Raw genomic sequence first — 22,710 nt, 5'->3', positions numbered from 1 at the left:
ACTTCCTTCTCCAAGTATCCGTTCAGGAAGACACTCTTGACATTCATGGATGTATTGGCCAATCGTGGTGAATGGCGAGCACGAGTAGCAATCGAAAGGAAGTCAACCGTGCAGTAGGGGCAAAGGTCTCTTCACAATCAATGCCGTGCTTCTGTCGAAACCCTTGCACTACAAGGCTCTAAAGTCTCATCAGCTTTTAGCTTTGTCCTAAAAGTCCACTTTGTCCCGACAACTTTCTTGTGGCTCGGACAATCCACAAATGTCCAAGTCTCATTTTGGTCAATATTCTCTAGCTCCTTTTCCATGGCGTCTCGCCATTGAGGATGTCTGAGGAGCAATCCGGGTAAATCTTCTAGGTCTCTCCGGAGTGGAATCTGGTGGTAGGATCCCCGAATCCTGCATGGTCTGTTGGTGCCTGTGAAGTAATGGGTCTCGCGAAGGGGCATGGGAGCTGAAGAAACTGTAGGAATGGCAGGAGCGGGAAGTAGACCGGGCTAAGTAGGCACGATCTCTAATGATGTGGAAGAAAGAAGCAGATCGGAATCCGGTACAGAAAACTGCACAATATCCCTCTCCTAAAAAACGACATCCCGTCTAACGATCACCATGTTTATAGGAGGATTGAACAAACGATAAGCTTTCGCTTCAGAGGAATATCCCACAAAAATAAGATCAGCTCGGGGAGTAGGCTTACCTATCTTGTTATTAGACGCGTGTGTGTACGCACGACACTCGAAGACTCTGAAATGGGAAATAACAGGACAAGAGCCAAAAGAAGCCTCATATAGGCTCTTCTGAGGAAGAGCCATAGTCGGGCACTGGTTGAGGATGTACAGCGAAGTGTTAACAGCCTTGACCCAAAGGTGCTCAAGAAGCTCTGCTGCAAACAACATAGAGCGTGCCATTTCCATAACTGTGTGGTTCCTACGCTCTACGACTCCATTCTGAGAAGGGGAGTTGGTAGAGGTGAGCTGGCGAGAAATGCCATGCTTTTATAGAAACTCAGAAAACTCGTGGGAGATAAACTCACCGCCGCTATCACTCTTCATGCTTCCAACATGACGACCAGTCTGGTTATGAACTAGCAGCACCCAAGTAGAAAAATATGTGAAAGCATCTGACTTATGCTTGAGGAAGTACACCCAGATGTATCGAGAATGATCATCCACTATAAAAAAGAAGTACAGTGTGCCGTTCAAGGCGGCAGTGGATGTCAGCCCACAAAGATCAATGTGAATCAATCTAAGAGGCTCCTCAGCTCTATGCGTAGATTGATGAGGAAATGGGATATGGTGCTGCTTCCCGAGCTGGCAGGCTTTACAGACATCTCGAGCTAGCTTCAAGCGTGGAAGGCCCTCAACGAGCTCACGGCGTGACAACTCATAAAGTGAGTTATAACCAAGATGCCTTAAGCGAAAATGCCAAAGATGCTCATTGTGCGTAGGCTCCCGAGATGTGGCTAAGGCCTGGAAGCTATGGAACATGGAGCTCTCGGCAATCAGCTCGGTGAGAAAGTGAGACATGTGTTATAGGCCATTAGGCTGTGCTTCACCGCGAATAATCACTAAACTAGTCTGAGAGTCAAGGACCTCGACTGTGGTCGCTATTAAGAAAACTGCTCGCCCCAACCGGCAAAGCTGCTAAACAGATAACAAGTTCACCCCAAGCTGAGGGACATGATATACATTGTCCAGCGAAGCCAGATTCAGACCCTTGTCAGTGGCAAAACTGACGCAACCTTGAGCTTAATCTTGACCGAGGAATTGTTTCCTACACGGACCCGCTCAACTGCAGGGGCTCGGGTACGGAAAATGTCCTCTATAGGAGTCATGTGATGTGTAGCTCCACTGTCAACAATCCAAACTGAAGATGAAGTGCTCAACTATGACAAGTGGGCCTTTGCAGTAACCTCATGGGGAGACAACTCACAGATGTGGATGAGACTCGCATCGGATGTCTCTACGGAGAAGATGTGGGCCTTTGCAGACCAGTTAGACAAGCTCTCTGGAGTCGAGAACATTGTCGACTAAGATGGCTATGCGGTGGCAGTGTGAAGCTGACCTTTAAACTGCCCTTTGCCATCACCATGCCTCCCTTGTTGGGGGTTGTCTGATTGTGGGGCGGGGGTTTGAGACTTAGGTTTTGGTGCTATGCCTCGTGCCTTTGATCGATAATTGTCAAAATGGCAAGCCTTTTGACAATGTTGACAATACCTATTCTTTTTAGATACATTCTGCCACCTTGGTTTAAGTTGTGACTGGGAGTTTCCTTGAGAATCCCCAGATTGATTTAGCTTTTGATGTTGATTTTGATTTTGAATGGAGGTTTGGTTTGGTTTGCCCTTCCCTTGTTTCCCTTTCTGAGAATGAGCTAGAAGAGCCCCCTTTGAAGAGGAATTTATATGAAACTGATCGAACAACCGCACATAATGCAACAACTGACACTCAAATTCATAGAATGTAGGCATGATAGGCTTTGAAACTATTCCTTCCACAAAATTGAAGTATTTCTTGGGGAGTTTATTGAGGAACAATGTGACCTGATCGTCAGAGGACTTGGGATTCCCTGTAGTGGAGAATTCAGCGAGGAGACGCCGATACTCAGCCGACTTGACTTTCAATTCATCTCGGTTAGTGATTTTGAAAAGTTGAAGCTCATGGTGAAGATTAATATGATGGGTCCTATCCTGAGCCGCATAGCAGTTAGTCAAGTGTGCTCATCGCTCTGACGCTAAGTCAAAATGCTAAAGCTGAGAATGAAACTTAGGCAATAAGCCCTGCATCAACTCGACAATAGTGGATGCATTCCTAGCCTTCCATGAGCAGATGACCTTGTATAGAACAAATGGGGGATCGGGTTGGGGTTCCAATCCTTGCACAAGATCCCATAGGTTCTGAGTCAAAGACATGTCTCATTAGATTTGACCAAGTAGTAAAGTTTGACCCGTTAAAATGAGCCTTGTCATTAAATGCATTCTTGGCAGAAGATGAGCTAGAACCATGAGGTGTCGGGTAGGTGGTGTAAGATGATGGAGGTGGGTGTGTCTAATAAGAGAAAGAGGGATGGGGAAGAGGTAGGTAGGTAGAAGTAGGAAATGAGTGTCCAATGAGTGTCGATTGATGCGGAGGCATTGGAACATGAGTGTTTCCATAAGGTGCCGGTGTAGGTGGAGGCACTGGGACAGGGTAGCCTTGTCCAAAGTAAGACTGGGACATAGTAGTATGACCAAAAGGTCCACTAGGCAATGCCATGGAGGCAAACTGTGGAGGCAATTGATCCACACTTGGGAGAGACTGAGTGGAATACCCAAGCTACAAGGATCACGAAAGTGTGTATGAGGTAGGTGGAACACCACCCAGCTGAGGGAAGGATGAGGTTCTAAAAGATGTGCCTATGTTTCCATAACCTCCCGGTGTGATGTGCGGTGCGACATAAGGTGTTTGAAATGGAAATGTAAACGATGTAAACGGAAGTGGTGAAGCAGCGGAAGAATGTGGTGGGATGGGTGGGTTTTGAAAGTGAGATGTGTGAGATGCAAATTCTTTTTGTTCATTTTTATAATTTAAAGACTGAAAATAAAACTGTGACGATGATGATGCACCATGTAATGAAGTGAAAGGAACACCAAATTCATTCTGATTATGTGAAGTAGACGGAAAAGAAGGAAGGACAAAAGAAGAGTTACTTGACATTTTCTTATAATTCCCTCAACGTGTGTCAACATACAAGAATTGGCCCTCAAGAGGACCTTTTCCGTAGTCATCAGATTGGACTCTTTCTTCCACATGATCTATACTAGTATATTGCAAAACAGAAGAGGTAAAAGAAGAAGATACAAAAGACGAAATAGAAGTATCTTGCACCGGAGAGGACGGAAGAGTCTGAAAAAATGGAAAATACTCCGGATCTTGCTGTCTAAGAGGGGGGCCCATCGTGGATGGAGGTCTCGACGGCCCTGCAACATCATTAGATTTACGCGCAACAGCTGAAGAGTGAAAATCATGCATACCTTCATTCAAAAGCTTGTCTTAAAGGGCAATCCTTCGGTCGAGCTCCTCAATCTTCTTTTGTCGATAGGCTTTGATCAGTTTATATTCTTCAGAGGTGAGCTTGCCTATCTTTTCTTCCATGTACTCAGATGTGTCTTCCACCATGTCAGAACTTTGTGGAGCAAGCTAATCGGCCCACGGTTCTCGGCATAGGTTGTTCTGGAGACTGAATCGGTGTTGATGTGTTCGAAGTCATTTGAACCTACTATTGTTCTTATTCTTGTGAAGAGCTCTCAGATCAAAGGCCTAGATTTCTCGAAGAGTATCAGGCTATGATACCATGTTAAGAAAATACCTTAAGACTGAAGCATAAACAGAAACCGTACGACAAAGCACAGACTGATAAAAAAAACACTGTTAGGGTTAGGGTAACTCAGAGACAATGAACACAGTGAATAAATGAAATGATATGACTACTAATAATACGATGCTCATGCAACAAACACACTTTGCAGTGAATGAATACCGAACCTCGAACTCCTGTATCTCAAGGATTAGGGCAGGGGCAATGAGCTGGAGAGTGTGTTATACTCCGAACGGCTCCCGAATCGCAGCAAGGCAGCCTCCGGATGTCGTACACCAGCAAACGCAGCTGTGAGAAGCTGAATCTGATGCGGACAGCAGTGAGGAGAGAGAAAGACTAAAAACGCAGGCAGCAGGTCAGCCTGTAGGAGAGAGAAAGACTTAAAAAAAGAGGTAGGACAGCTTGCAGGAGAGAGAAAGACTGAAAACGTAGGCAGCAGGACTATGATGATGTGGCAAGCCGTATGGCAACAGGTTTGCACAAGAATAGCGGTCGCCTGACTGAAATCAGCTTCAAACTGCGTGAAGAGGGCTGAAAACCAGGCGTCAACTGATGGAGACAGCAATGGACAGCTTCGGCTGCGATGTCCTCCGCGAACAGGGTGTGGGCAGCAAGTTGAAACACCTGAAATTTGTAAAAAACGAGATTAAGGAAAGAGTGGAGGGCATGTTACCAATTTATAGAAATAAGGGTTCTAGATCCTCTCCCACTTAACTCTCTCAATCTGCTCCCCGTTTTAGGGTTTTGGCTAAAATAAGCCTAAAATAAGCATGTTTTGGGACTGTTTAAGTGGCTAAGAGCAATTCTTAGCACAAGGGACATGCAACAGCTTAGGAGAAGTTGCCTTTATCCCATAGGCGCAATGAGAAAAGGGGAACCATCCTACTACTATAAAAACATGTACTTGACATTGAGTTAAAAGAGAATGCTATTTGTACTTTGTACTTTCAGTCTTGTCTCTCTCTACTCAAGATTGTGTTTATGAGTCCAAGCTTATCTATCTTGGAACCTAGTTCACTTGAGTAACAATCAATGTGTCTAGTCTTAGTCATCATGCATTTTGTGATTGACTTCCGTCCTTCATAGCTAAACCTTGCTTAAGGATCTATGTTTCTCAACACACAATCATGGCAGGATACTCTTTAAAGGAGCACAGACTCTAATACCATGTGAATATATGCTAGGGTTTGCATCGATGAAACACAACAAGTATGACCAAGGTTGAAACACAAAGACTTGGACAGAAACAAGCAAAACTCAAATCCTAAATGCAAAACGCAAAACCAACCAGCTATGGAGGAGAGAAAAGAAAGACAACAAGAGCATGCTGAAGCAAAAGAGTAGAGCGTACTAGTTGAATTGAAAGAATGAGAATGAAAGGTACAAGATAGGTCTAAGATGGACCTAGCTCTAACTCAACAAGAGTTAACTGACTCTAACTCTTACTCTAAGAGTGGTGATACAACTTATAACTTTAATTGTGTTCACACTAAGAACTAAATAGGAACTAAAGACTAAAGCATTGGGCATTGTCCATAGAATTGGCAAATTTCAACACCCCTTGCTATGTCAATGTGGTAAAGTGCAAGAATGTTCAATCACCAAAGGGTAGCAAGTTTAAGGACTTGCGAAAAGCCTCAAGCTTCTCATGAGGTAGTGCCTTGGTGAAAATGTTTGCAACATTTTCTTGTGTAGGAACATACATCAAGTTGATCTCTCCTCTCTCTGACATAATGGTAATGCACCTCAATTTGTTTCATGCAAGCATGAAACAAAGGATTTTGTGCCACTGGAATAGCACTCTGATTTTCAGAAAGAATGGGTGTAGGACCCCCCAATGGTAAATGTAGATTAGTAAACAATTTGCGTAACCATACACATTCCATTGTTGCCACAAAGGTTGCCCTGTACTCAACATCATAGGACGAGGTAGCCACTGTAGGCTATTTCTTGCTTAGCCATGAAATGCATGTCTACATCACCAGCCCAATCTGAGTCACTGTAAGCATGTAATTACAAGTTCCCCCCTTGGAAAATAATAATGCATGTGACTGAGTACCTTGCAAGTATTTGAAGATCCGCTTAATAGCTTGCCAATGTATTATAGTATGTGGGCTATGCATATACGTGCTCACCTAAGATATTGCATATTGAATGTCAGGGCGTGTGTTGCAAAGATAAATAAGACAACCAATAGCTTGGCTATAAATTGCAACATCAGACATCTCTTCACCATCATGCATAGACAGCTTTAAGCTTGGCTCCATAGGAGTGCACATAGATTTTCAAATCTATATTAAACCTATGTAATAGCTTATCTACATACCGTGATTGTGACATGATGATACCATGTTGATTTTGGGTGAATTGAATTCCTAACTAATAGTGTAGACAGCCCATATCTGACATAGCAAATGCATACATTAATTCAGCCTTGAAATTTGCAATCTTTTAAAGGTCCAGTGAGCACCATGTCACTTACATAAAGAATGATAATCGGCAAGTCCCCCCCTTCATTCTTAATGTATAGAGTGGGAGCAATCGTACTATTTTTGAACCATTTGTTGGCCAAATATGCCAATTTTAGAGTACCATGCTCGAGGAGCTTGTTTGAGACCATAAAGAGCTTTTTTTAGCTTGCATATCATGCGTTCTTTTCCCTTAACCACAAACCCTAGAGGTTGTGACACATAAACATCCTCATGCAAATCCCCATTCAAGAATGTTGTCTTAATGTCCAATTGATGTACCTTCCAACCATAATTTGCAGCCATAGCAATTATACTTCTCATCATACTCATATGGAATGTAAGAGCAAAAGTCTCTTCATAATCTATGCTTTTTTTATGTGCATAGCCTTTTACTACCAACCGTGCTTTGTACCTCTCAATGATACCATCAAAATTCCTGATCACTCACTCCTCATTGAGATTTCAACTTAATACTTAAACAGTTCAAACCTTCAAGCTGAGATTTTACCACTTTTGGAGAAGATCTGACACTGAAACAACCATGGCATAGACTCTGACAACGTGAGCTTTCAGATTCACACAACTTCTATTTTTAGGGATAGCAACCCCACGCAACAAACTGCCCCACAAAGCGTGATTGCTTCAAGCAGTACAAAATCAGTTGTAGACCCTCTTTCTTTTTCTTTCCTCAGAGCACACATAAGTACAAACCAAATATATAGGTACTCAAAGCTTTATATGGCCAACTTTCATGCCAACTCAGCTGCTATAAGCATTTCACTATTGTAGACCTTCCATTACTACCTCAAAATAGAGTTTACACTGATATAGCAATGGATAATCATGATGACTTTCATGAGAAACCAAGTTGGTGACATAGATGCTGTTGAATTCACCTGCTTCCTCATAGAGCACAGAAATTGCCTTATGGAGCATTACATGGAACAGCTCATAACTTTCTAACCAGACCTCGGATCGCTGAGCTTCAAAAAGGAAAGTTGTATCTCTCTTTCTAATCTATAACTCTTCAGAGCAACTCAAAATCAAGTTCCTTGATTGGCTGCCCTGAAACAACTCTGCACAGTCTGCAGTCCTAAATTCTTGCATTCTCTACACAGCAAACACAACTTCTCTGTTCCAAAAGCACAATCTTGCATTGATGAAGAGTCGGGGGAGCTTCAAACTTTATGAACTCTGATCCATTACTTTCTAGGCTGCAAATCCTTTCAGATTTTCACTAACTCGAACCCGTGCATTCAACACTTGCTCATAATACATATTTCGTGCCTCACTCATACTTAGATTCAGATAGAGAGGCCCTTTACTTCTATTCTTCTTTGCTGACAGGAAGCCTCACACAACAACTAACAAACATCACTCTCATCATGAAGAAGAACAGCCCTTTGCTTTCTTTCACTTGTATCCACACACCAGAACTGATCTGCCAATTCTCTGCCTCACAAAGCAGCATAAGAAACCAAGACAAAAGAATGGCTCTTATGACCATCATTTGAAAACTGAGAACTCATCTTAGCCCATTGACTTTAGCAGCTCTACCATCTTGCTCCACGACTCCAATTGCTTAAGCTTCACAGTCTCTTTCTTCTGACAATTTGTTCTTTTTTTGAGCTTCAAATTTTTCCCTTTTTCAGTCCGCAAGATTCTTTCTCTCTCTCTCTCTCTCTCTCTCTCTCTCTCTCTCTCTCGCTCACTTGTGTTGTGTCGAACACTTCTCTTCTTTTTTTTTCCCCCAAAAAACTACTCACGTTTTTGCTTTTTCCCCTATTTTACTAAGCTGCCCCTTGCTTCCCCTTAATTGTTAGATGGTAAATATGCCCCTTGCCACGTAAAATTCCACTCGGGGACTCAAAATTAGAAGCAAGAACATATTTTCTTCTCTTCTTGCATGAGGCGCGTGTCTCAAAATTGAAATATTATAACCACGTGTCGAACAAGCATGGTACCACTTGGGATTTCCATTTATCAATCCAACTCCCGTTATGGGTAAGTGTTAGAAAGACAAAAAAAATGATATTTGCGTGTGTTACCCCATTTGACTTCACGAAGCATCATGTTCCCGATCGCTCACTTTCACTCACCAACATGGCAGTAAGGGCAACTTAGTTGCAGCCATTAGCAGGCGTATTTTTTGGTTGGACATTCTTTTGGACAGGTTGGCTTGTTTGCTGGTGCTTGCCTATTTATGCTTGCCCCCAATCCTTGCCTCTAATCACAAATCATTATTCCATCCATCATCATTCTCACTCACGTTTCTCAGTCAGATGTCTAGCATCCTCACTGATGCACCACTGTAGCGTGCAACAGTTGATTGTACAGCTTTGTCTCAGTGTTTTCAAACTAGTGTGTCTTCCGTTCTTTGTGTTTATCTTTGCTCTTTCTCTTCTCTCTGTGTTCCTTTTCCATTGCACACTCTCACATGGTGATTCCCAACAGTTGAGCAAAAGGAAGATTAACTATGGTCATTGCGTCTTTTGTACACTTGCATGGAAACATCATTGCCTTAAAAGAAGTCATGGCCAACAGTTTGTCAAGTATGGTTTTATCTATCCATTGTGTGGCAAGCCATTACACGTCAAACTTGAAACCTATGGCAAGGATTCATGAATTACTTTCTTCTTTGGGAACAACTGGGTTGATTGAAACAGTGAAAAGCTCAGCCATGGTTTTGAATTTGTCAAGGATATTGGAGTGGCACGTTTAGCGCTCTTTGAGATTTAACAATGTCACTTAATGGGAACTATAATGTTAGTGAGATGGCCTTAACATGCTTGATTCTTTTAGATATACCACACACACACACACACACACACACACACACACACACACACACACAGCTAGCTTCAAGTCCTCACCATGTTATCCCACTTGGTGGATATTGGGCAGTTGGCTGGTTTATCACTTCCTTTTGGTCAACACTTTGTTGCTAGTCATTGGCGGATGATACTTTCATGATTTGGAAAGCGGAAAGGGACAATCTCTGTGAAGCATTTGATGTTTAGACCCTTTTTGGGCATATGCTTTGAGCCTCCATAGTATTAATGCCTTGAAATCCTCACTTATTTAGTTGTACTGAATCATACTCGTAGACATTAGAATGGGAGGGCATGGTAATACCTCAAGGCACTTTTACCAAGCATCTAGGGTATCCCTTGGGAGTTGATATTCCGCCATCAAAGCACTTGATTGAATGGATTTTGCAAAAGTTGAAGGGTAAGTTTGTTTATTGGAAATCTCAAGCTTGGCCATTCCCTGTTCGTCGTAAAGTGGTATAGACTATGAACTCGTGGGGCGGCTGAATCTTGAGAACATAAAAGGCTTTGGCCAATCAAGTGTATTATCTCATGATTAAAGATCACCATTGGCTAGTCACCAAGGCCAATGCTATTTGGGGCTTGCACAAAACTAAGGATTGGTGGAACTTGATTGTGATGGAAGACTGGCTCAATAAGATTCCCTTCAAATGTGAAGTTTTTCTTTGGAGGGTGATGGTTAGTGGACTTCCCCTTGTCTTGGCTCTTTTCAAGCACCAAATCTCCAATGGAAAGTATTTCTTTTGTACTACTGGTATGGAATTCTCTTGTCATAGATTTATTTTTTTTGCTCCATAGCCAAAAAAATTCTAGTCATTGTTTAAATATTTGGAGAGCTGTAGTTGGACCATCTCTGTAGCTCTTTGACTAGGTCTTTGGTAAGGCAAATTTGCCACTCTGGTGCAGCCACATACAAAGTTGTTCCACTTTCCTAGATTTTGGGATTGTTGGCATAACTCGGTCATCGAGAATGTGTTTGATTTTGATTTGGCCTTTGGTATTTGAGGGGACATATTTAGGCTCAAGGGTCTTTTGCATTGGAAGTTAGATCTTGCTCAGCATGCTGATCTTGATTGGGATGGTCTCATGAATGAATTTTTGGAAACTCATGCTACTTCTTTTTGGTAAAACCTTTGATAGCTAGGTGTCAGGAGGTTTGGGTTATTGGAGTCATGCCTATATCCTAGAAAGAAGGGGTCCTCAAGTTGATAACCAAAGTCCCTTCCCCTCCGATGCTCGAACATTGGTGACCGATTTCCTTGATGGGTACCCATGTACAAGATCTTCTCGAAGGTGCTAGCTAATGGTCTCCATAAGCACTTCCTTGGCATTGTGCAACTCCATGAGTATGGACTCATCAAGGGTAGGAATATTTTGCATAATATTTTGAATGTATTAATGGGCATATATTATGTGCATATATTCTAATCAAGAGATTGTTCTAGTCCAGTTGGATTTGCAAAAGGCCTTTGACTACTTGGAGTGGCCTTTTCTTGCACAACTTATGTAGACCATGGGTTTTGAGCCACACATGTCCTAGTTGATATACACTATTAGCAATAATGCACCTTCGCATGTCATGCTGAATGGTGGTGTTATTGAGCTCTTTACTCTTGCATGGTCAGTCAGATAGGGCTGCCCTCTCCATCCCTTGTTTTTTGCCCTTGCTGTCCATCTAGTTCCACCATGTTGTCGCATTTAGTGGACATTGGGAAATTGGCCGCCATTGAATCAATATTTTGTTGGGCAAGCATTGGCTGATGAAACTTTTATGATATTGAAAGCAAATAGGAATAATCTTTGCAAGGTATTGGATGTTTGGGATTTGTTTGGTCATGCTTTGTGCCTCCACATTGATGCTAGTAAATTTTGTCTTATCAACTGCAGTGAATCAGATTTGCACACCTTGGGGTGGCAAGGTGAAGCGGTTCCATGTGGCAATATAGTGCGGCATCTAGATTGCTCTTTGGGTATTGATGTCTAGCCTAAACATTGTTACAATGGATCTCTTAGAAGCTGGAAGCTAAGTTTCTTTATTGGAAATCTCAGGCCGTGCCTCAATGTGGCATAGACTATCATGTTGCCTTTGCTTACCTATTTTTTACTGCTTTTCCTCAGACCAGGAGTAGTTTGAACGTACCACACATATCTGTTTCATGCTATGGAAAAGGATTCTCTGCATGCTAGTAGTTCTTGGGTTGCCTAGAGCCATGTTTGCACACCAAAAAGCATGGGTGGTGGGGGATGTTGAGACTCACAGGGTTGCTCTCCATTGGTTGCTATTTCAAAGTATGTGTGTTGGTCACCAGCCCTGAGTCTCTATTGTTTAGTATTTTCTTGAAGACCAAGGAATTGTGCATGGGAATACTAAAATTCAGGGTTTTGTGGTGGCATATGCTCAACACTGAATTCCAGCCTCAATTCCTTCTTTTGGGTTGGTGACCCATTTGGTGTGTGGTCCTTCAGAAGGTGAATTTGCTAGTGGATATGTCAGTTCATGTGTGAGTCTGTGCATGTTCCACTAGGCTGGGTATAGTGAGATATTTTAGGCATTTTTAATTTGCCATTTTCATGGTGATTAAGTATTTATGTTAGCTAACCAGCATTTAATGCTGGCCGACCTGATCATGTTGATGGCATATTTCTGGCCTATTTATTCAGGTGCTCCCTCTTGTGTGATTCATTGTATCACTTTGCATACTTCCATAGCAGGGACTGGTGGAGAGAGGGTACCAGTGCCAGTGCCCATACAGCTGGTGACTCCCGTCGTTTTTGTAGTCTCTTATGTCTTGGTATATGGATTCCATTTCTAGAGCATCTATTTCTTTCTGAGTTCTTTTCTTTGCAATGTTCTTTTCACTTCACTCTTGTGTGACAGTCTATTACAGCAGTTTTGTAAGCTTCCATCGCTACATCCACTTCCAACACGGTATCAGATTTCAGGTTGGGCCTCGCTCCTGCCTGGTGTTTAGCCATTTGTGGTGAATTAGTGCTAATCTCTTCTGCTACAGATCTACATTTGACATTGTGTGCCATTGATTGGACATGTTTTGGACTATTGCAAGTCTTTCTCAGCTTGGAGGACCTCTTGCTGCCACCTTTCGACCTGTTTCTGCCCTTCTCAACTTGTGTTTTGACTACAACAATCTGGGTATACCATTCGTGCTATGTTCCAGGGCTGAGACGACCTGTTTAACATGCTTATGGCTGCATTTACTACTTACTTTGTCTGCATTTTTTCTTAAGCTGTTTGCGTTTCTAGGTCTTCGACCCTTTGAAAGCCGGGCAATAATATTTTCAGGCCTATTGCCGCTGCCAACTCTTTGTTTGATCTTTTCTTGGCTATGTTTGGTCTAATTTTTCCTGATTTATCTTGTTTTGTGTCACAATTGTCTTGTTTTCTGATCAGCCTTTGTGATTCACTGCTCAACTTTAGAGAGGTTTCTTGCGTACCCAATTGTCGTGTTTCTCTATACCACACTTTGTGTATTGTACATCCATTCTCTATGTGCTTTCTTTACCAGTTGAACTCTTGAAACTCTTATGAGTTTGTATTTTTGGCACACATCTATGATCTATCCCTTAAGATCCCTTGCCTCTATTCATCTTCTCTTAATCTCCCTTACCATGGCTCCTCCGACTTCTCATATTGATGCTTAGCATGCAGATACTATTTACTCATCTATCAGTGTTATGTTAGAGACTTGCTATGTTGAGATTCAAGTTTCTGTGGGGATGCTGTCTCTTGGTGCTCCAGTGTTCCAGTTTGAGAGAGGGGCGACATACGGAAGAAGTAGTCTCAATGCTATTATTGTGGCAAGAAGAAACATCTTTGGAAGGATTGCAGGACATTAGTATCTTTACGGAAGTGGGAGACGTGGACGGTGATGAAGGGTGATGACTCTCTTGGCAAGTCTTCCTCATCCACAGGTCCAAGTTTAGGCTCTTGCCATACGGCCATGGCTATGGTTGTAGCGAGGCGCCTCCCTTCCAGCTTGCTAGTACAGATGATGTAGGACATCCCTCATAACTCTCCAATGCCAAAGAGGGAGTGTGAGAGGGTGGTGAGGTGGGGCAATTATGCCTCATCTATACAGATATATAGGCGCACATGATCTAGAGAGGGGTTTCCTTGATGCATTGACCAAAGTTTGGTAGGTTTTCAAGTCCTAGAGTTGGATTGACATCTAGGTTCATGATGAGCTGATTAAAAGAGAGTGGCGGGGGGCTTGAAACCTGGTTCGAGTTCATGTGAGAGGACACTTTGGTAGTGTGGCCCAAGGTAGAGAGAGGGAATCCATGGTCATTTATTATTGTGGCATTTGTGACAAGATGGTCATGTGTGCTATTTCGAAGGCATTGTTGATAGACATAGAGAGCTACTATGATTCTTCTCTATTTTTAGAAGCTGGTATGATTGACATTGACATCGGGTTCTCTCCAAGGCACCTTGGTAGTGGCTTGTGCACCCAGTGCTTGGTATCCATGGTTCTATTTGATGGACATTGCTGGATGTGCCATGTGTGAGATGGAAGGATCGAGGTGCAGCCGGGATTCAGTAGACAATGTGAGAGTGAGAGACAGAGTGAAGCACGACACCCAAGAGAATAGATTGAAAGAGTGTAACCAGAAAGTACAAAGTCTAGTGGCAATTGTTTCTTTCTTGGCTCTTCTTGCATTTCTTGGCTTAACAAGAAACAATCCACTGTTGCCACATCGTCATGTGAAGCCGAATACAAGGCAGCTTTCACTACCACAGTTGAATGCGTATGGCTTAGACGCTTGCTAGCTGATTTGGATGTATCTGTTACGGAGCCTACTCCTTTGTTCACTGACAGTCAGAGTGCCATTGGAGTGGCACGAAACCCAGTGTTTCATGCTCGCACGAAACACATTGAAATCCATTATCACTTTGTCAGAGAGAGGCTACATGCAAGTGATATCAGCCTTGTCTATTGTCCTACCACCAGTAATGTGGCAGACATCTTCACCAAAGCTCTTCCTCGTGACAAATTTGAAGCATTTCGCGATGCTTTAAATTTGATATCCTTTGGTGGCGGATGATCCTTGTACTCTTGATCACTCTTCACTCCAGGGAGGTTTATTGGGTATTTGACTCACGCCTCACTTACGCTACGCTCATATGGGAGTGTCGGTGATCAGTAGGACACTGGGGCACTTTTTACTCTCGGTAGGAGAGGTTTTTTTCCCCAAGCTTATGGTCTTATTGTCATATGTACTTATGTGCTTATGTTACACACTTATGGGCACTTAGTATGTGTCGGGTGTGAACACCCCCTACAACCCTAAGGTTTAAGTTGACGTTTATCATAATCACCAGCCCAATCAGAATCAATGTAAGCATGTAACTGCAGTGGTCCCCCCTTGGCATAAAGCAACCCAAGAGATCGAGTACCCTGCAAGTAGCGAAAAACACGCTTGACAGCTTGTCAATGTGACATACGTGGCTGATGCATATACCTGCTCAAAGCTGAAACTGCAAACTGTATGTCCGGCCTAGTGTTGCATAGATATAAGACATCCAACTGCAGGAGCATATGTATGTATATCAAACAAATCACTGTCATCATGTAATGACTGTTTCAGTCCAGGTTCCATGGGAGTACAAACTGGCTTGCAATCCTGTAAGCCAAACTTCTCAAGAAGCTGCCCAATATACCTTGACTGTGATAGCCCAATACCTCGAACATTATGTATGAACTGGATGCCCAAGTAGTAATGCAAAACTCCCAAGTCAGACATGTCAAAAGTTTGCTGCAAATTTTGTTTGAATGCTGAAATCTGATCAGCATGTGTTCCAGTGAGCAAAAGGTCATCAACATAAAGACATATAATCAGCATAGATCCCCCTTCTTTACATACGTAAAGGGTAGACTCAGATGAGCTATTTAGAAACCCCTGACCAAGCAAGAAACCATCTATTTTTGCATACCAAACTCTAGGAGCTTGTTTCAAACCATATAGTGCCTTTTTGAGCTTGCATACCAAATGTTCTTAGCCTTCAACTGCAAAACCAATGGGCTGCTGTACATAAACTTCCTCCTGAAGTTCCCCATGTGAAAATGCAGTCTTGATATCTAGCTGATGCACTGTCCAACCATAATGTGCAGCCAAAGCAATCATAGACCTGATGGTCGTCATACGGGAAGTAGGAGCAAATGTCTCCTCATAATCAATGCCCTTTTTCTGTGCGTAGCCTTTAGCTACAAGCCATGCTTTGTATTTATCAATGGATCCATCTGCTTTCCTTTTCAATTTGTAGATCCATTTCATTCCAATGGCTTTTTTCCCTAATGGCAAGGACACCAAATCCCAAGTTTGATTCTTAGTAATAGAATCTAATTTAGCTTGCATAGCTGCCATCCAATGCACACTATGTTGTGCATCTTCATAACATTCAGGCTCTTCATTATCAAAAGTACTTGCTGCCATAACAAACTCCATGGTATGTGCTGAATCATGCAACCGAGTTTGCCTTCTAGTACGACCAGCCATGGGTGCATCCAAAGGACTATCTTGCATAGTCTGCAAATACCATCTAGGTAACTGTCTAGCATCCTGACTGTGTGTAAGCTCTTGCTGAATTTCAGTTTCAGCATGATGCTGAATATTCCGATCAGCTAATGGCTGAATTTCTGCACTTTCCATAGGAGTAGCTGGCTGAACATTAGGTTCATTTTCTGAAGCTCCAGCTGAATCACCAAAAGTAATGGGCAGCAGCCTTTCAAAAACATCACGGGCAGCCTGATATGTGTCCAAACCAGCCAAGGATAATTCTGATTTTCATCAAAAACAACATCCCTGCTGACAAAAACCTTCTTTGTAACGGGATCATAGAGTCTGTAGCCTTTGCTCTCATTGCTATATCCCATAAAAATGCACTTAACAACCTTGTTGTCCAACTTTTTTCTAAGTACCTGCGGAATATGGGCATAGGCAAGACACCCAAAGGTATGAAAGTGACCAACAGAAGGTTTACGGCTGTTCCAAGCCTCAAAAGGTGTGATGGTCTTCAAGGCTTTGGTAGGGCATCTGTTCAAAATATGGCAAGCACACATGACTGCTTCCATCCAAAAACTATGAGGCAAGCTTTTTGCCTTCAGCATACATCTGGCCATCTCCATGAGTGACCAATTCTTCCTCTCTGCTACCCCTTTGTGCTGTGGAATATAGGCAGTAGTGTACTGATGGACTATGCCTTTCTGCTTCAAAAAAGAATTCAGCATAGAGGACATGTATTCCCCCTCTCGGTCCGAACGGAGAGTCTTAATCTTGCATCTAGATTGATTTTCAACAAGTGCACTGAAAGCCAAAAATGCATCATACACTTCTGACTTCTTTTTCAAACAGTAGACCCAGCAAAAACGTGTAAAGTCATCAATGAATGTCACAAAATAATAACAACCGTCCAATGACATGGTTTGCATAGGCCCACAAACATCTAAATGCACCAACTGCAATCTGGTTGTTGCTCTGAAAGCAACATCATGAGGAAATGAGAAACGATGCATTTTCCCTAAAATGCATCCCTCGCACAAGTGCTCAGGAGGTCTCTCCAAGAGAGGTAAGCCATCCAGCATCTGAGTACGCTGCAAAAGCATCAAGCTGCCAAAGTTTACATGCCCCAAACGAGCATGCCATAACTCCGCCTGTATCATAGCAGGAGTAAGAGTGGATGTCAAGTATGCCGACTGATCTACTGAAAGAGCATCCAACTCATATAAACCATGACACAAAGATCCTGTCAAGACCAAAGTCATGCGCTCTTTATCTCTAACCATGCAACGGTCATCATCAAATGTGACCTGTAAACCACAACGTGCCAAAGAAGAAATAGAAAGCAAATTCTTCTTGATTCCAGGCACAAACAAAGCATTCTGCAGGCGGAGAATAGAGCCATCAATGGCTGTGAGCTGAATCTCCCCAATACCATGAACAAGGTATGATGCATTATTGGCACACTTTACCGATTTCCCAACGGGAGGTGCACTAACTGAAGCAAACAAATCTCTGCGAGATGTAATATGTCTAGAAGCACCACTGTCAAATAACCAAGTGTCAGCATCCTCTGTAGAGCTAAGTGCTCTATCGGCCCAAGAGATGTCATAACTGCAAGTGTAAAAACAATAGTCCCTGTCCACAACAAAGGACGCGGACTCACTAGCGGTGGAAGGAGTAGTAGAAAAAAAGATTCCTGACTTCTTCTCTTTGGCAATACGCTTCCTGCACTCATTGATATAGTGGCCGGGCTTCTTACAATAGTGACATTTGCCTTTTTTAGCTTGCGTCCCCCCTTGTGTTTGATTCTGCGATGTGCCCAAAGTAGAACTCTGTGGAGCATTTTTCACCTTGCTGTTTTTGCCTTTCTGTCTTGCCACAAAAGCCTGCTCAGTGACTATAGCATCCACACCACTATTTTTCCGTGTTTGCTCCTCCTCTAGAAGCAAACTAACCAGCTGAATAAAAGTGAGTGGGTGCCCAACAATCCTCATGGTGAGGTTCAATGCAGTATGAAAAGACAAGTACGAAGGAGGTAAAGAATTCAAGGTGGTGGATATCAACTGTGCATCCGAAAAATACTCATCTACATTCATGAGCTGCTCTCTCAAGTCCTGAATCTTATTTAAGTGATCCTGCATAGAATCACCGTCTTGCATCTTCAAAGTTTCCAACTCTTTCTTCAAGAAAGAGATCCGAGTCTCATTCTTTCCTGCAAACATATGCTCCAAAGTCAACCATGCATCTCGTGAAGAAGATGCCGAACGAATGTGAGGGATGATGGACCGCTGAACTGCCAGAGCAATCAGCGACAAGGCTTGTGCATCACGTGTATCCCAAGCTTTTTGAGCTGTAGTTCTTGGAGGAAGTGGTTGAGGTGGAGCGGGTTGAGGTCCCCGTTGTCCACGTGCGCCATGGACAGAGCTAGTGCTAGTGCCCATACAGCCAGTGACTCACATTGTTTCTGTATTCTCTCCCGTCTTGGTATATGGATTCCATTTCCCGAGCATCTATTTCTTTTCGAGTTCTTTTTGTTCTTCTTTTCTCTTCACTCTTGTGTCATGCAGTCTATTACAGCACTTCCATTGCTGCATCCACTTTTGACAGAGTGGGCATCTAGTGGAGGATTATCTTGTATCTTGGTGGCTCTCTTGGGAAGGGAAACAAGAGGACCGGGCCCCAAGTTTAATTGGTGGCATGCTTGAGCTTGGTCTCCATTGCAGATGTGACTCTATCTGCTCGCAGTGTGATGATGTCTTTTCACACAGCTAGATGGGTTTTCCAGATCCCTTGTGGATATTGTGATTTATGCGGCAAGATATCAATGCATTGTAGGATCAACAGCCCTTCCCCACTCTTCATTGCGATTCCAATCATCCTTGGTAGGATTGGAATCTTGTGGGTTGGCTGAGTTTGGAAGGGGTTTCAGTTAACTAGATATATCACTTTATGATTAGAGATGAGAGAGAGGTGCATGTGCATGTTTCATTGTGGTGGCTGGTTCTCTATCATATTTCTCTTTTACATACATGAGTGTATGCTTCATTATCATCTTAATGAGTTGTTCAATTGTGCCCTACTGCCACACATGTGAGTCTACAAGTATTAGGTTCAAATGCTTGAGTGGTGATGATCATGCTTCTTGGGTGTATGGAATATTGTCTATGTTGAGGGGTGCTTGGTGTGCTGTAGCATCCTGGGGTGTGCCTGGTGACAATGGCTGAGATGGAATCATGCAAAAAGGTGGTTTCTGAACATTGTGGAAATGACTCCTGAAAAGAGTGTCAAATAATGTTTGAGCTGGTTGCAGTAACGTTTCAGCAGGAAATATCATCCCAGCAATCAGCATTATTTATCTGTGTAGAGTAGTTTTAATGTCAAGTGCTATATCAGGCTAGGAGGGTGCATAAAAATGCCCTCTTTACGGAAATAGAGTACTAGCCAAGAAATTCAAATAGTTGGAATATAGGACTTAACCACTACTATGACCCATGTGAATGGTAAGGTAATTACTAACACTGCTACTAAGGACCTCTGTGAATGGCCGAGGCATTTTTGAGATTATGAGGCAAATAATATTTAGCACATCTGAAATTTCCCATATGCTCCAAAGCATGATGTTAATCATGACTATGGTTCTAATAAGCAGGCCCTTGAGACACATCTATGGTCTCACTGTTATCTTTAACCGATTGACAACCTGTTACTATCGCTGTTTGGTGAAATTGATCAGCGTACGCTTTGAAACTGACATTCGCTTGGTTGAGTTATTTTTAAGATTATGAAATTGAGAGACTCATTGTGTGTGTAGACATTGGAGAAATGTCAGCTAACTCGTGCTGTTAGTGAGAAGCCTGAGAAACTGGACGCATCAGGTAAAAAGTGTCAGAAAAATTTATTGCTTACATCAATCATGTAGTATTTCTTACACTAACATTTTCATGTGTATTTTACCAGTTGCTGAATACGGTGGCAACTGGAGCGTGGGCCAGCGACAGCTGCTTTGTTTTGGTCGTGCACTCCTTAAGCATAGTCGAATACTTTTCTTGGATGAAGCCACTGCATCTGTTGATACCCAAACTGATGTTACAATCCAAGGACTTATACGAGAGGAGCTCAAAGAATGCACAATTGTAAGCATTGCCCATAGGATACCAACTGTCATGGATTCAGACAAAGTTCTTGTGATGGATGCAGGTATTACCAATGCCCTGCTCAATGTATCTGATGGGTGTCTTCAGTGCATAATGAATCACAGGCACAATTTCTGTATCATGTAATGTGGTGTGGTATGATGCAGGTCGGGTGAAAGAGTTTGATAGCCCATCCAACCTGCTGCACCAACCGACGTCATTGTTTGCATCTCTTGTACAAGAGTATGCCGCTCGGTCTGGAGAACGAACTTAGAACCTTCAGGATTTGTGTTTCGGCCAATGTGTATGTGGCCCAAGTGTATACTGAATGCCAAATCGTGAAGAACCTTTCATTTGCTGGAGTGCAGCAAGTTCTTCCTCATCAATGCGATCTCTCTCTCTCTCTCTCAGAAAACAAATGCAAAGGAAGATCACTCGGGTTCTCCCATTGAAAATTCATGATTGAAGCCAAAAGTAAACATGCCATCAAGAAATATCTAGAGCACAAAGAGAAGGTTGCAGGTCTCCAGAGCAATACAAGGCTCTCAGAGGAATAGAGCGGTGGATCACATACGAACTCACCCTGATGCAACTCAAAGAAAACGAAGAACTAGCCAAGTTTCAAGCCGCCAAAGCATGGATGTAGGCAGTTTATTTAAGCAGTCTAGTCACCGAGGAGTTCTCAGACCATGGTGCATTCAAATGACTCCCGAAGCTTCAAGATCATGAGATGTAATTATGTATTGTTTTTCATTTGTGGCCGGTGCCATTAGGCACACTGGAGTGCTTTTTGTTCTATGTCCTTTGAACCCCCGAGGCTGTTGACATTGTGTTGTGGAAAAGCCTCTCATATTGTGGTGTCTAGATATCGGAAACCTTTCATGTTTGCGCAGGTGTACGCACTAAATGTGTTCCATCGCCTTCACATACTCGAACACAAGCCGCCATTTATTGTGATGACAACTCATATGCATTGCATGAAGTGATTGATATTTATAAACATGCATTCATGGTAGCAGAGTTAGATCAAGTGCTGGTTGAGTAGCAGAGTTAGATCAAGTGCTGGTTGCGTAACGAGTCTGATTCTTGGGTTGTGTTTACCCCGCGGCACGAATCTTTTCGTGTCTATATAACACGTATCTAATATTAAGTGATGCATATCTCTACTTGCAAACATACACATGCTGCACTCACAAATGTGCGTGCGTGCGTGTGCACGCACGTGCACTCACAATTATATCTATGTCCTATGTATATGAATATATCTATGCTATATGTATATGTAATGGTCTATACGTTGAATTCCTTTTGTAACATGCTATCATTCTAAGCACATATTGCAACTTACAATTCATTGATATACCCTCTACAATAGACTATATCTAGTGGCCTTAGTGCAAAGAGGTTAAGGTTTGGTTGTGACATAAGGTAGAGTCGATCTATGCCACTACTTGGATATATGTCTTCCAAAAACACGAAGACTCATCTTAAGATTCTTAAATGGATTGAAGAGCTCAAGTTACTTGGACTCAAGTTTGATGATCTATGATGGGACAAAACTAAATACAAAGGCAAGAAATTTGTTATGAGGAACAAATGGACCTATAGCTAATATACCATAATTATTTCTTCAGATAGCATTGCTCTCATGGGAATAGAAAAGTCCAAGAATTATAAACTTATTGACTACCCTAATCTCTTGAATTATTATCAATCCTTAGACTCTAGAGCTAGTCTATCTATTTTTGTATATAAAGAGCTTGAATAAATTCATTGTCAAAGATTGTCCTCATTTCTACTTTGTAAAAATGATGTTTATCCTTTTGATCTAATATCAGAGCCATGATTTCATTATAAGATGTTGAACATGCTACTCATGATTCATGGTATTCAATATAATTGTTCAAATATAATGTCAATCTTTAGATATAGAATTTTAGAAAATGTGATGATTACTCTTGAGAATCTCTTGAATCATCTCGTCACACGGATTCAATTGTGATCAACCTTGCCTATCTCAAAAACTTCAAGTTTCACCTTAAAGGGATTCGATGGATAGAGAAGCTAAAGATAGTTCATCTTTACAATTCTGGAAGGGCAACATACCAATGATATTGTGATTGTTAGTGGTGAAATGACGGCCTTGCATTATTGACTCTATGACCAAGTCTTGGAAGTCCTACTCAAGATTATATTGTAGTGTATAGTAGATGCTCACAAAATGGTTGTGCCATAGAGAATTCCCTATTTTAGTTTTAGTCGATAGAGCTTTAAAAATATTGGGAAGACCTCAAATATGTGCCGATGCCACTTCATGAAGTTCATGAACAGAAATTGAATTCAAGCCTAGATTATACTTGAGTTATATTTGATTCCTTTTTGAATAAATGATAGATTTTTATT

The 22,710-nt window shown here is 42.2% G+C and overlaps 1 protein-coding gene across 3 annotated transcripts in view; it reads left to right on the top strand.

Moving 5' to 3' along the window:
* The window catches only part of LOC148020945 (ABC transporter C family member 4-like), an 80,093-nt gene extending 58,829 nt beyond the window's left edge, over nt 1-21,264 (top strand). For 2 of the 3 annotated variants that reach the window (XM_087698765.1, XM_087698768.1), the window contains 3 exons: nt 19,986-20,049; nt 20,132-20,371; nt 20,475-21,264. In XM_087698765.1, coding sequence (XP_087554891.1) covers nt 19,986-20,049; nt 20,132-20,371; nt 20,475-20,581 — 411 coding nt within the window. In that variant the 3' untranslated portion in view covers nt 20,582-21,264. Of the gene's footprint in view, nt 1-12,316; nt 12,578-19,985; nt 20,050-20,131; nt 20,372-20,474 lie in introns of those variants that run through there. The other variant, XM_087698767.1, reaches the window with a different exon arrangement.
* The last annotated feature ends 1,446 nt before the right edge of the window (nt 21,265-22,710 follow it).

Source organism: Lygodium microphyllum, chromosome 18, assembly GCF_053477565.2.
Source record: "Lygodium microphyllum isolate KBCC chromosome 18, Lygodium_microphyllum_v1.1.10, whole genome shotgun sequence".
In the NCBI taxonomy this organism is placed as follows: domain Eukaryota; kingdom Viridiplantae; phylum Streptophyta; class Polypodiopsida; order Schizaeales; family Lygodiaceae; genus Lygodium; species Lygodium microphyllum.
This window is presented reverse-complemented; position numbering and strand designations above follow the sequence as displayed.